General features: G+C 32.9%; 2 protein-coding genes across 3 annotated transcripts; one reads left to right on the top strand and one right to left on the bottom strand.

Annotated features, from left to right (window-relative positions):
* Window positions 1–1,751: 1,751 nt before the first annotated feature.
* Window positions 1,752–3,946, top strand: LOC113852582 (pentatricopeptide repeat-containing protein At3g25210, mitochondrial). The gene has a single exon (XM_027482895.1). The coding sequence runs from the start codon at window positions 1,891–1,893 to the stop codon at window positions 3,016–3,018; it is 1,128 nt and encodes a 375-aa protein (XP_027338696.1). The 5' UTR covers window positions 1,752–1,890; the 3' UTR covers window positions 3,019–3,946.
* Window positions 3,947–5,598: 1,652 nt separating this feature from the next.
* On the bottom strand, window positions 5,599–10,968 carry LOC113867944 (CSC1-like protein ERD4). Of its 2 annotated transcripts, none has more exons than XM_027503463.1 (6): window positions 10,195–10,968; window positions 8,959–9,101; window positions 8,509–8,784; window positions 7,436–8,280; window positions 6,793–7,048; window positions 5,599–6,223 (listed from the first exon to the last, which is right to left on the bottom strand). In XM_027503463.1, the coding sequence occupies exons 1-6, from the start codon at window positions 10,463–10,465 to the stop codon at window positions 5,846–5,848; spliced, it is 2,169 nt and encodes a 722-aa protein (XP_027359264.1). In that variant the 5' UTR covers window positions 10,466–10,968; the 3' UTR covers window positions 5,599–5,845. The 2 variants fall into 2 exon arrangements, with proteins under 2 accessions (XP_027359264.1, XP_027359271.1); XM_027503470.1 differs by having other exon boundaries at window positions 8,970–9,101; window positions 10,195–10,326.
* Window positions 10,969–12,744: the final 1,776 nt, after the last annotated feature.

The raw sequence follows: 12,744 nt of genomic DNA, 5'->3' as shown, positions 1-12,744 counted from the left end.
TATATAATAATAAAATTTTATTAATTATAATAATTAATCATTAGATTTAATTATATTTTTAATCTCTATAAATATTAAATTTTTTTTATAAATCTTTATAAATTTTGTTGTTAGTATTTAATTACTAAAAAGTTAAGGAATTAAAATTTAGTTTATGTCATCAAATTTATTACTTAAATTTTGAGCTGATTGACAAAAAATCAACTTGTAACATAATTTAATTTAATAATATTTTATTATTTAAAAATAATATTTACAAGTAAACACATTTTACATTATTATCTTTTTTTTCTTTCAACTCTCGCTCTCACTCTTATCCTCACCCCACATCTCTTTGCTAAAACCCACTCCCAACCCTTCTTCTCTCTCTCATAATTTAACTCTCATTGCACAATTTCACCTCTATTCTAAACATGTAACACACTATCATGCTCTTAACCTTTCTCCTTTCATCTTTATTTACCTCACACCTCTATCTCAAACTTGTTCTTCACTCTCCCACTTTCAACCTCACTTCGCACCTTCATTTCTACCCTAAACTCATTCCTCACTTTCTCGCTGTCAACTTTACCCAACACTTTATCTCACTCCACTTCTCATTGAGGTTGTTTATTTTCAACGCTCCAATCTCCTTATTCTATATTGTGACATGTGTATATTGTGTAGTATTTTTTTTTTTATGCGCTTAGTATTTATAATATGGTTGGTAAGTTAGATTTGAATTGAAATTAAAATTGTGTTTGTGCATGCTTTACTATTTACTTGGAGTTTTCTCAAATTGAATTTGCATAAATTTAAATTTGAATTAAAATTTTAACACAATAAAAAATGTTAATGTTTTTCAACTTTAGCTAAAGAAAAATTTAGAAAAGAAAAGGAGAAGAGGAAAGGAAAGGGAAGAGAGGGGTGGGGTGAGGGAGACTAAGAGGCAAGGGGTAAAAGTGAAAAAAGGAGAGAGGAAAGATGGAAAGAAAAAATTATTTATTTAAAATTATATAAAATATATGTAAATACTTATTTATAAATATTAATTTTATTTAATAAAATATTATAGCTAAAGAAAAATTTAGAAAAGAAAAGGAGAAGAGGAAAGAAAAAGGAAGAGAGGCGAGGGGTGAGGGGAACAAAGAGGCGAGGGGTGAAAGTGAAAAAATGAGAGAGGAAAGATGGAAAGAAAAAAATTATTTATTTAAAATTATATAAAATATATGTAAATACTTATTTATAAATATTAATTTTATTTAATAAAATATTATTAAGTTAAATAATGTGATATGTCACTTAAAAAGTATTAATCTTAATATTTGACGGAAAAGAGTTGATGACATAGAGTAAATTTAAACTCTTTAACTTTTTAAAGACTAAATACTAATAACAAATTTTATAAGAATTTATTATAAAATAATTAATATTTATAAGGACTAAAAATATAATTAAGTATTAATTATTAATATTATTATATAATTAATATATTAATTTTTTTATTTAAATAAAAATATAACATATATATTTATTATTAAAAAAGTATTTTGAACACCTTTTAAAAAATTGTAATTTTATGATTTATTTTTTAAATTCATATAAACATTACAATTGTTTTCTTCCTCACTATTTTCACCATTAGTCTTTCATATATTTTGTCTATTTAGTATCATTCTATTTATTTATGAAAACAGGATAATTTTTATTTAATTTATTTAAATATTACACACGGTTTTTATTTGGTTTTTCATTTTTGAAGAGTCACATACATACTTCAACAGAGAAAATATATTAATTGAAAATGGAGAGGCTTAGGCCTTATTGGCGGAAAGAATGAAGCAGATGGAGTGAGCGAAGTATGCACTCCCATCCTACTGCTACTGCTAGGTTGTTCCTCCTTCTCATGAAATGGCTATGATCCCCAGACGCATCTTCAGCATACGCGCTGCCTCCTCAGCTTATTTTTCCTCTCTCTTCTTCAACTTCAAACCATTCAAACCCTCTCTTTCTCACAGTCCCACGCGCTCATCTTCCACCTCGCCCTCCACCCCACGCACCAGAACCCCACTCGAGAAGCAATTCGAAACATGGGTCCAAAACCTCAAGCCCGGTTTCACCCCATCGGACGTGGACCGAGCCTTGAACGCCCAATCAGACCCAGATCTCGCCCTCGACATTTTCCGTTGGACCGCGCAACAGCGCAACTACAGCCACACCCACCTCACCTACCTCACCATCATCAAACAACTCATCGCCGGTCGCCGCTACCGCCAAGCCGAAACCCTAGTTGAGGAGGTAATCGCCGGAGCCTGTGATGTTTCCGTTCCTCTCTATAACTCCATTATTCGATTTTGTTGTGGTCGCAAATTCCTATTCAATCGTGCTTTCGATGTTTATAAGAAAATGCTTAGGTCTGAGGATTGTAAACCTAACCTTGAAACCTATTCCTTGTTGTTCAATTCGCTTCTTAGAAGGTTTAATAAGTTGAATGTGTGTTATGTCTATTTGCATGCGGTTAGGTCAATGACCAAGCAAATGAAGGCTTCTGGTGTTATACCTGATACCTTTGTGTTGAATATGATCATCAAGGCTTATTCTAAGTGTTTAGAGGTGGATGAGGCGATTCGGGTTTTTCGCGAAATGGGATTGTATGGCTGTGAGCCAAATGCTTTTAGTTATGGTTATATTGCCAGGGGTTTGTGTGAGAAAGGGAGGGTGAATCAAGGGTTAGGGTTTTATAAGGAAATGAGGAGTAAGGGTCTTGTGGCGAGTACTAGTACTTATGTGATCATAGTTTGTAGTCTTGCGATGGATCGAAGGTTTGAGGATGCGATTGAGGTTATGTTTGATATGTTGGGTCAGTCTAGGACCCCTGATCATCTCACCTACAAGACTGTTTTAGAAGGATTGTGTCGGGAAGGAAGAGTTGATGAAGCCTTTGAACTGCTTGACGAATGCAAGAAGAGGGATATGTCTATGAATGAAAAGATGTACAAGACTTTGTTGAATGAATTGTACTTTGTGTGCCGGGAGTAGATTCTGTGCTTATGCATTTGCTTGAAGATGCGCGAGGCATCCCTTTTGTTGGAGCCAAATTCAGTTGTTCTCCTGCTTTGTAGAGCCTGATGTGGAGGACTATGAATTTTATTGGACATATGATATATTGTATGAGACAGCTGATTTTTTTTGAATGAGCGCTAAAGGCATATATAGAGAAGGGTCTTGCCTCTCAACATCATTTAAACTATTTAACTTGCAATGTGAATGGAGAGGGGACCTGTTTAGGCATTAATAACTCTAGTATTGATTTTGATGATATGGTCACACAAGCTCCTTTTCTGCTGAAATGGGGCCTCTTACTACAGAAAACTTGAGCATATTATATGAACCAGGGCACAGTTTTGTAGGGCCACATGATACTTCAGCTGGAGCTAACACTGGCATGTAATTTCGACCTAATGTCATTTTGATGTATCCTTGCAGACGTTTCTTACTTGTGGATAGTTTACTGGAGTGGACGAGCATCTTATGATAATCATGTAACCAACCAAAGCAATCTAGTACTCATCCGATTGTTCTTTGTTGTTGATATATTGCCCGTAGTCCATTTGTTTGCTACATGAATTCATCTGGATTAGAGTTTAGCTGAGCGTTTTACAGTTGCTAGTTGCATTATCATTCATTTGTCTGTCTGTATCAGTCACAATCTTATCTTTTAACCCTAATTCTCCATGGTTCGGAATATATAAATTTGTGTTACTGGCATAAAGGGGGAGTTACATTGTTCGAATGACTTGGCAAGATCTTGTGCATTCTGAACAAAACAGAAATTACTCCATGTGTAGGGTGTTGATCATATTTACTAATGCAATTGTGTTGGAATATCTTTTCAATGTTTATTTCTTATCTGTTGACATTATCGGTTTATAGGTTTTGGTCTCGACTGTTTGGGTAAACTTGAGAAGTTTTTATACAAAAAAAATTAATATAAAAAATGAATAAAATTTATTTCATAAGTTAAAAATAATTTACATTTCTTTATATTTTAAGAAGTTGTGAGAAGTTCTCTTCTTTTTTAAAATTTGAAGAGATAAACTATTTTTAATTTATAAAAGAAGTTTTGTTTATTATTTATATTAAAAAAAATTTAAAGGACTTTTTTATACTTTCACTAAAATAGAACTTATATTTTGTTTAAGAATTCTTTTCATTTGTGAGAATAAATAAAATATGTTTATATTTGTTGATGTGCATGCTATGCATGTGGTTAAATTTAAAAATAAGCAAGCAGAGGATGAGATCTTTAGATGTCACCACAGCACAGCTTATTTTGCGGCCTTTTAATTATAGATAGATCTATATGATGACTAATGGACTCACTATGTAAACCTCGTGATCAATAATAATGATTAGGCTCTATTAACACGCGGGTAAAATTGTGATTCTTGATTAAAAAAAACTTGTGATAAAATGCATGTACGCATACTAAATTTTGAAATTGTTGAAATTTTAATAATTGATTTTTTTAATTAATGATTGTAATTTCACATTTTATCTTTAAAGTGTACACGTAACTCAGGAAGAACCAAATTCACTAATGACAATAGCCTGAGCTATACGTGGTTTTGACGAATTATCTGAGATCCTCCCTTATCGGTTTTACTTCTACGTCAACTGCGTTTGGATCCAATGAAATAGGAAGGAAAGAATATGGAACAAGAGATTTAGTTGAGAAATTTTTTTTTTCTTTAATTTGGATGTTTTGGAAGTTAGTGAAAAAGAATTTCTCACAAACAAAGATTATCTCCGTGTTGTGAATATAGTAAGGGGGAGGGCTATGGGTGGGTTTTTCATATGTTTTTGTTTTAACTTTTTTATATGAAATAATATTTTAATAATATAAAAATATTAAAAATAATATTTTTGCTAAGGAAAATACACTATAGTAAAAAAAATTACATTTTTATTAAATTTTTATGATTATTATAAATATTTTTTAAATCAGTATTTATTTTCTTTTGTTCTCTTTTTTACTCATTTAAACGAGTAAAAACTTATTTCATTTCTTTTTCTTATAGTTTTAGTCATCCAAACAACACTTTTTATTTTATTTCATACTCTTTTGGTAATTTCTTCTCTATTTTATCTCATCATCCAAATAAAGTTTAAAGAGAAAGATTCAACGACTCTAAAAAAAAAAACAAAATAACCTCAAAATAGATTTGGGTCCTAAGACGAAATTTAGTGGACGTAGTTCGGAAGGGTAGTTTTCAACGAATTTCTTTTTATATATTCTTTTGACTTTTTTTTTTGTTCCAAATATTCTTTTGACTTTGGAATCAAACTTTTTTATTGTTAAGATTGACGGTGGGAAGCCATGCAAAGGCTATATGTGTACGTATACTGTATTAATATTCTTTCGATTGATACTGTTGTACCAACTACTAAAAGTCCCAAAAAATTCTTCTTTCTATTGATATCCAACTTTCCAACTCTTATTTGGGACCAGGTTGCTGTCAAAGCACACGTCACAACGTGGTAAAGCCTACCAAAAAATGAAATTCTTTGAGATTGTTTATTTTACCAAAAAGAAAAGTCACATCAATTCTCGCTTAGTAACATTAAAGAAAACCTTGAATTATAAGAACATCATAACACTGATCCGCAACTATTACATGTCGAACAAACACTGCATAATAATATTACAAGACCACCCAATACTTTCTTACATAACCACATTCACAACACTCAACACCCCTGTTTCCTAAAACGTGTTATCAACAATTAATAAAGTATCTAAAAGTATCCCTACAAGATTACAACTAACAGGTAAATGACAGTTGAAACACCCATACTTTACATATCAAACAGATGATGCTGTTCTCGAAACTTGAGACAATGCATCTTCAAATTGGTCATCATCAATCTTATCAGAACTCAAGCTTGGTGGAATGAAAGATCTAAAAATCAATTCCATATTGGGAATATCCTTGAGACCATGAGCTGCAGCCTCAAGTGCTGGACTTTCAAATGTGGGATAAAATTTCTTTGCACAGGCGAAACCAAAGATCAATGACAATATGGGAAGAGGAATCAACACTGGTGTATAGTAGAATTTCTGCACCCCAAAGTAACCAAGCATGGTAATTTGGTATAATATCAAAGATGCTAGTATACGGTTGTGTATGTGAGGCCACATTCTTCCATTACTTTCATATGATGGTACATAGACTTTGAGTGCCTGTTATTAATACAAGAATAACAAAAATGTCAAACAAAAAAATTCTAACAGATGTGATTTCAAAATAATATGCCTACATTAGCAAAAGTCTATATGGTTTCTTAATGATGAGAGTGAGCATGGGATATCATCAAATTCCATGTAGTAAACATAAACAATTTGGAAATTTACAAGCTTATAAGTTTTCTATTTAAAGTTATCATCATCTATAAGCTTGTGAAGAAAAAAAAAATGATTGGGTATACTTTTCATAATTTGATGTATACTTTAAGTCTGAGTTTAATCCTTTATATTTTTTCTCTCGATTTTGGTCATTTATCTCTTCTTATGGTTTCATTTTACTCCTTTTTGCCAATAATGATGGTTTTTGACTGCCAGAAATTGTAATTTAAACTACTGCTAAAATCGATAACTTGATAGGAAGGGAAGGACCAAATTGATATAAAAAGAAAAGATAAAATATTAAACTGAGAAAAAGAAAAAGATAAAGGACTTAACCAAAACTCCAGATAAGCACAAGGAACATGTATAAGTTAGCCATAAACTAAACAAAATTCCAAGAACTTTACCTGATTTCGCAGTATAAGCCATCCTAGGCCAAAATATAGAGCACCAAATGGGATTATTAGAGGAGCAATGACAGAGTAACAGAAGACAATTGTGACAATCAGCATGTCACCAGGAACTCTAGTTCCATAACCAAGATCTCCGGGATACCAAGCATCTTTCAAATCAGCTTCAGTCTTGCAAAGATACTTTCTCTTCAAATGGAATATAATAAGAGGAACAATTCGGGACAGCTCAAGGCCATAGCCAACGAAAAATCTAAGACATAAGAAAAATCAGTTACTTTGTGTCATCTCAAGCATTTAAAAATTAAAAAAGGTTAAGTCTTTTCTTTTCCACTTCATATGCCTAGTAGGAATAGTCCAAAGGCCAAATGTTAAAGTTTACTCTTCACACACAAAATCATGTGAGAAAATATTGTTATAGATGTGCTTTTGGAATCCACAATAACTCCTACATCAAAATAATCTAGGAAAAGAAAATAACGATTATAATATGGAACATTACTTGCAGATAAAGCATGCCTTCTACATTTTCATCTATCATCATTAGAAAGTGGTTATGCATCCTTTAATGTATGAATAAACAAAAAGTATCATTGTGGATAAATAAACAAAATAAAATAAAGTTAAGAAGCTATCTTACTTCAGGGCCACATAGGTCAAGAAGAAAGTAGCATTGCCCGGGAGGCTTGCAGCCAGCATGGGCACAATTGTGTTTGGGTTCTTCTCAACTGTCTTGAATGTGCTGAACAAGGTTCCACCTATAGTAACACCAATGAAGACATTCAGCACACTAAAATAAAAATATTTTCCAGACGCGGCCCTGATGGCATGACTTTCACTTGGAATGCCTTCTAATTTAGACAAAAACAGAAGCAACTTGGGCAACAAAGCCAAGAAAATAATCAGTGCAAGTTGAGGGAGGTATGCTTCCAACACTGTCCTCAAAGCCTTTATACGGACAACTGGCTTTATGAATGGAATAATTTTCACCAAATTGTCCAAAGTTGTAAGCCCAGATATAAATGTAATTGGAATCATGTAGAAGAATATGGTCAGTGCAACAATGAAATACACCAAGTACTGCCTCAGCTCTCTCTGAAAAAACCTGATTTTCAAATTAGGCCATAGTAGTTGGCGCGGTTCAGGAGCATAAAAAACAGACCATGTGTCAACCATTTGTGCATGCAAACTCTGAGATGCAGATGCTGCGACTACCCTATTTGAGAAAAACACCGTAGCAGCATTTTGCTGCTTTTCTCTAAGAGTGACCTTTTGCTCAGATTCCAATTTGACAACAAGTTCATTAATCTTTTCATTGTAATACTCTATGCTATCCACCTTTTTACCAACAAGTCCAAGGAAACCAGTCTTGTTAGTAGGTCTTGTTCCTTCTGGTTTGGCAGTTGTTTTTGATCCTTCATATACTGCTTCAGCACAGGCAAGCTTCTTCTTATACCCTTCTAACTCCTCATAAATCTTATTCACCTGTTGGTAATAATCTCAGAGGAATTACATTAACATTCACAGGCAGAAAAAAAATTAGGGAGAAGCATCATAGACTGATTATATATTTACATTACAAAGACAAAATCATTAGACATTCTGCATTCTCTAGGTTCCTAAATTCAATCAGAAAATGGAAAGATGTGCTCCAATGTAATAGTGAAGGTATTTCAGAGGGTATGGAAAAGGGAAATCAAATGCAAACCATACCTCTTTGTTGTCTGTCACAATCATAGATCTGTAAAATGTCTCAGGATAGATGGCTTTGAAATAAGAGTCAACTTGTTCCTTCCTAGTCTGACCTTGAGGAACAGGAGGTATATCTCTTACAACTATAGCAAACTGTTCAGCCTTCACATCAGGAGTCTTGAGAGCTTCAGATCGCAGCCATGAGACATGCTTGTAAGCTCTCCATAAGAGGAAAAGTGTAACAAATGAAACCCAATAGCATGCAATAAGGAAAGCCCACAACCTTGAACTCTTTGCCTACACATACAAGAAGTTATTCAGTCTCTAGCATTATTATCATTAGAAGGTATTAAGAAACTGATTGGCTGTTTAACTCAGGAAAAATATGGGTCATTGAAAGAAAATTAGTTGAATAAAGGGAAAATTTACTCTATAATATTGTACAAAAATGCTATGCTACACTGATCTTACTGTGATGTTACCCATTGATAACTTGTCAAGCTCATTGAAGGTCCCCTTGCTAGTTGTTTGTTTCTTCCCACCATCGTCAGTAAGAGCAAGAGGCAAAAGAACCGGTAGCAGAATAACTCCAGATAAAACTAGGATACTCAACACTGGCAGTTAACAAGAAGAAGAATAATCAAAAACTGAATGCTGGATTCATTAATCATCCCATAAACATGTTGGCAAACAATTGTCAAATAAGAAAGCTTACAACCAGGGAAACACATTTATATAAAAAAGAAAGCTGTTGTAGTAGAAAACATTTCTCTTTTCTTTCTATGTCGTGTGATGTGAAAACATTTTGGGAACGAAAACACAATGCAATAGTCTAGAATCCACAAAGGTCATAAAGAAGCAGTGCAGTGTATATAGTGTAGCATTTTGCCCATACAGGCAACAATCTTCTTGTCATCACCAAACCATTTAAAACAGTGCTATGCTGAAGTAATAGCAGTGAAAGATTCACTCTATCAGAAGAACGATTAAGAAAAATATGAACAGAGGTTCAAGAAAAGGTATAAATAAAAAAGAGAAAAAAAAGGCAGTATTATTATAACTATTAGTGAAAATAGGAAATGAAAACAGAAAATGTTTTGTCAATCCAATCAGACCCTTAAATTACTGTAATGTATAAATAAAAATCCTCCAAACATTTGCATATCAAACTCACAAGGTAATCTTATAAAGATTCTTACTATGGTTTCATTATCAATTTGTAAATTGTCTAAATTTGTCACAGAATGCAACGGTAACCAGGACTGTGTTACGGTAGTTGAAACTGTCTACAATATATGCTGAAGTTTCACAATTCAACTCTCTCAAGGTTCATCACACATTTTGTTTCGCCCGAGATTTTTATTGAAACATTTGATAACCATTGTTCTGCACATCACATCGAAAGTTACACTATTTGAGTCCTCCTATGATGTTACCCAGGCTCATCTTCTCATAGGAATTATCAACACCCCGAAACTATGCAGATAAAATGTCATTAAGTACAACAAACAAATATTCCAAATTCTCACCTTATATGGTAATCTTATACACCCATAGTAACAGTTAAAAAAAGTGATACCAAAATAACAACCCGAAAGGGAAAAAAAACCACAATTGCTTAAAATGCTGTTTGATCCAAACAACAACCAGAAAAACAGTATAATACAAAGAAAAAAAAAACGGAGGGAAAAAGGAAAAATAACAAACCAGTGCTGAGGAAGACAAAGTAGACAGCAGTGTCCACCCCAGACATGGCTATGACATCACGTTCAGAAGAAGATGCTGCTTCCTTGATCCAAGAGAAGGGGTTGCGGGTCTTGTATCCACCTTCTGACGGATCCAACCCTTTGAGGATCCGGTTTGGGTAGTAAACCACATGGTTACCAGGTCTACTTGATAGCCATGCAAACAGAATCATCAAAACCAAGAATATCACAAAGGATGTCCCAAGGGACGTCAAGAACGATGAAAAATCCATCTGGGTCTCTCTCTCTCTCTCTCTCTAAAACACTCCCTTCAACCCAAGTTCCTCACTTTTGCCACATCCCACAAATAAACCGTTACTGGGTCACTGCTTCCATCATTCAATCTCAAAGCAACCGTTGCCACAGCTATTAATTGGTGTTTTAGGAACAGTTACGGAGCATATCAAAGGGTGTTGTTTTGTTTGTGTCTGTGAAGCAAATGGCAATAATTAACAAAGAAAGATGAAAAAGAGGCAGATATTGTGAGGATGGTGATTAGCAAAGGTGGTAGTTGATGTGGGGTACCTTAACGTTGTTGGAGTTCTTATAATCAATTAATGAAAGTGTGGATTTTTTAATTTTTATTTTTATTTTTTCGTTTACAGTTTGGAGAATGCGTTGCGTGGGAAGAAAGAGTGGGATGAGTGTGTGTGAGAGCGGAATTAATGGAAAACGGTGATGTTGAGGAAAGAGAGAGAGCTGTTGAAAAGGACAAAACTTTTTCATGTCCGTGTGTGAAGACACAGTGAATATGACAGATATATTCATAGTATTTATCCTAAGTACCAGTACTGCCCCTTCAATAATTGGTATGCCATTCTTCTTTTCATTTAGATTTTAACAATTTTTTTGGTATTTATTAGTTATTAGACATTTGTCGTTTTATTTTACGCAAAGGGTAAATCATGATAATAATCAATGCTCTTTCCATCGTAAAAAATCTCGAGTTATTTTATGAAATTAGTTGATATTTTGTTGATGGGTACTGAGAGTTTTGTGGCAGGAACTCTCGATGTAGATGTTAGGCTTTTTTTTTAATTCCTATCGATTATCAACTAGAAATAAACTATTTAGAGTCACCTTAATGCAAATAATTATTAAATTTTATATTACAAATTGTTATTATTACGTGTATAGGGGAAAAAATAAAAAACCTACTTCACGTGTTCTCCATGGGATTCTCAAGGAAGTCAAGAGATATTTTATTTTATGCGTTTTATTTTACACCAACCTTTCTCCATCAAAAGCTCAACTATTTGCTGTCCGTTATGTGTCGAGAAAGAAACAAGCAAAATAAAGTAATCATCTTTACATTCAAAATAGATAGTCATCAGGTCAATACTCGTAAAGCTATCTTTATTATTACTATATTGAAATTTTAATTATGATATTGTGATCATGCACACTTTTTTTCTGCATCCACATATTCAATTGTCAATTAAGATGAGCTAATTTGTACAGTATCTGAGGCAGTTAATCCTGGGTCATCTGAACGTGGATGATTGAAAAATATATATTTTATATTCCCACATTCACAACATGAAATCAATTCATCCATTTATTAATCTATAGTACCAGCATACTGGCTTAGTGCCAAGCACCCTTCTTGGTAAAAATTGTGTAAGAAATGGAGAAATAATTCACCAAATTGATTTAAAGTCTAGTAAAATTAATTTTGAATTGTTAAACATGATCAATATATATAAATATATATATATATATATATATATATATATTAAATGATATATTTTTATTGAAAAATACAAAGATTAATTTTATAAATCCAAACCAAATAAACTCAATAAGTTATATTAAACAATTAAAAGTAACACACTATTTAACATATTTTTAATTATTAATTGAAATTTATTGAAAAAATATTAATTTAAAAATAAGAAAGAGTAGGATATATATCATTTTAAATAAATTTTATTAAATAATTAAAAATATGTTAAAAATATATTTTCAATATTCCTGAATTATATTTCAAGGGTACAAAGTAGATGGCGTAGTTGGGATCTGCATTGACGGTTGTTTGTGTCATTATTAATCACTGTAGGTTGATTATATTACATTATTTGTGCAATTTGAGTTTGAGTGGAAAAGAAGCAAAGGAAAAATGTGAAGGGCATTATGATGTGAATGATGTGATTATAAGGAAAATGATAGAAGATGAAAGTAAGAGAAAGAGTGTCAGAAAATAAAAGAGGGGGATTACAGAAAGGGCATTTTGGTAATTTAAAGGAATTAAGGGTAACATTAGTTAACAGGTAATCAGGTATTGGTCGTCTTCTGCTGCTGCTTGCAGATTGATGATCAGAACCACGTTGCTGTCGACCAGCGTGTCTTTTACCCAAACAGTGAGGAAAAGCCATACGCGCATGACACGTGTCGGTGTGATATGGGACAGGTGGCGCATTAAAGTGTTGCCGACAGAGGGACACCGAAGAGAAAACGGAAGCGCAGAATGGATAAGATGTCATGTTATGCTATTGAAACTTTGAGACCATTG

Source organism: Abrus precatorius, unplaced genomic scaffold (assembly GCF_003935025.1).
Source record: "Abrus precatorius isolate BTA unplaced genomic scaffold, Abrus_2018 Scaffold10, whole genome shotgun sequence".
NCBI lineage: Eukaryota > Viridiplantae > Streptophyta > Magnoliopsida > Fabales > Fabaceae > Abrus > Abrus precatorius.
This window is presented reverse-complemented; position numbering and strand designations above follow the sequence as displayed.

Coding starts and splice junctions, on each gene's coding strand:
- LOC113852582 (XM_027482895.1), top strand. CDS start 1,891: ATGGCTATGATCCCCAGACGCATCTTCAGCATACGCGCTGCCTCCTCA.
- LOC113867944 (XM_027503463.1), bottom strand. CDS start 10,465: ATGGATTTTTCATCGTTCTTGACGTCCCTTGGGACATCCTTTGTGATA. Junction 9,102..10,194: donor CTTTGTCTTCCTCAGCACTG/GTTTGTTATTTT, acceptor GTTAACTGCCAG/TGTTGAGTATCCTAGTTTTA. Junction 8,281..8,508: donor TTGTGACAGACAACAAAGAG/GTATGGTTTGCA, acceptor TATTACCAACAG/GTGAATAAGATTTATGAGGA.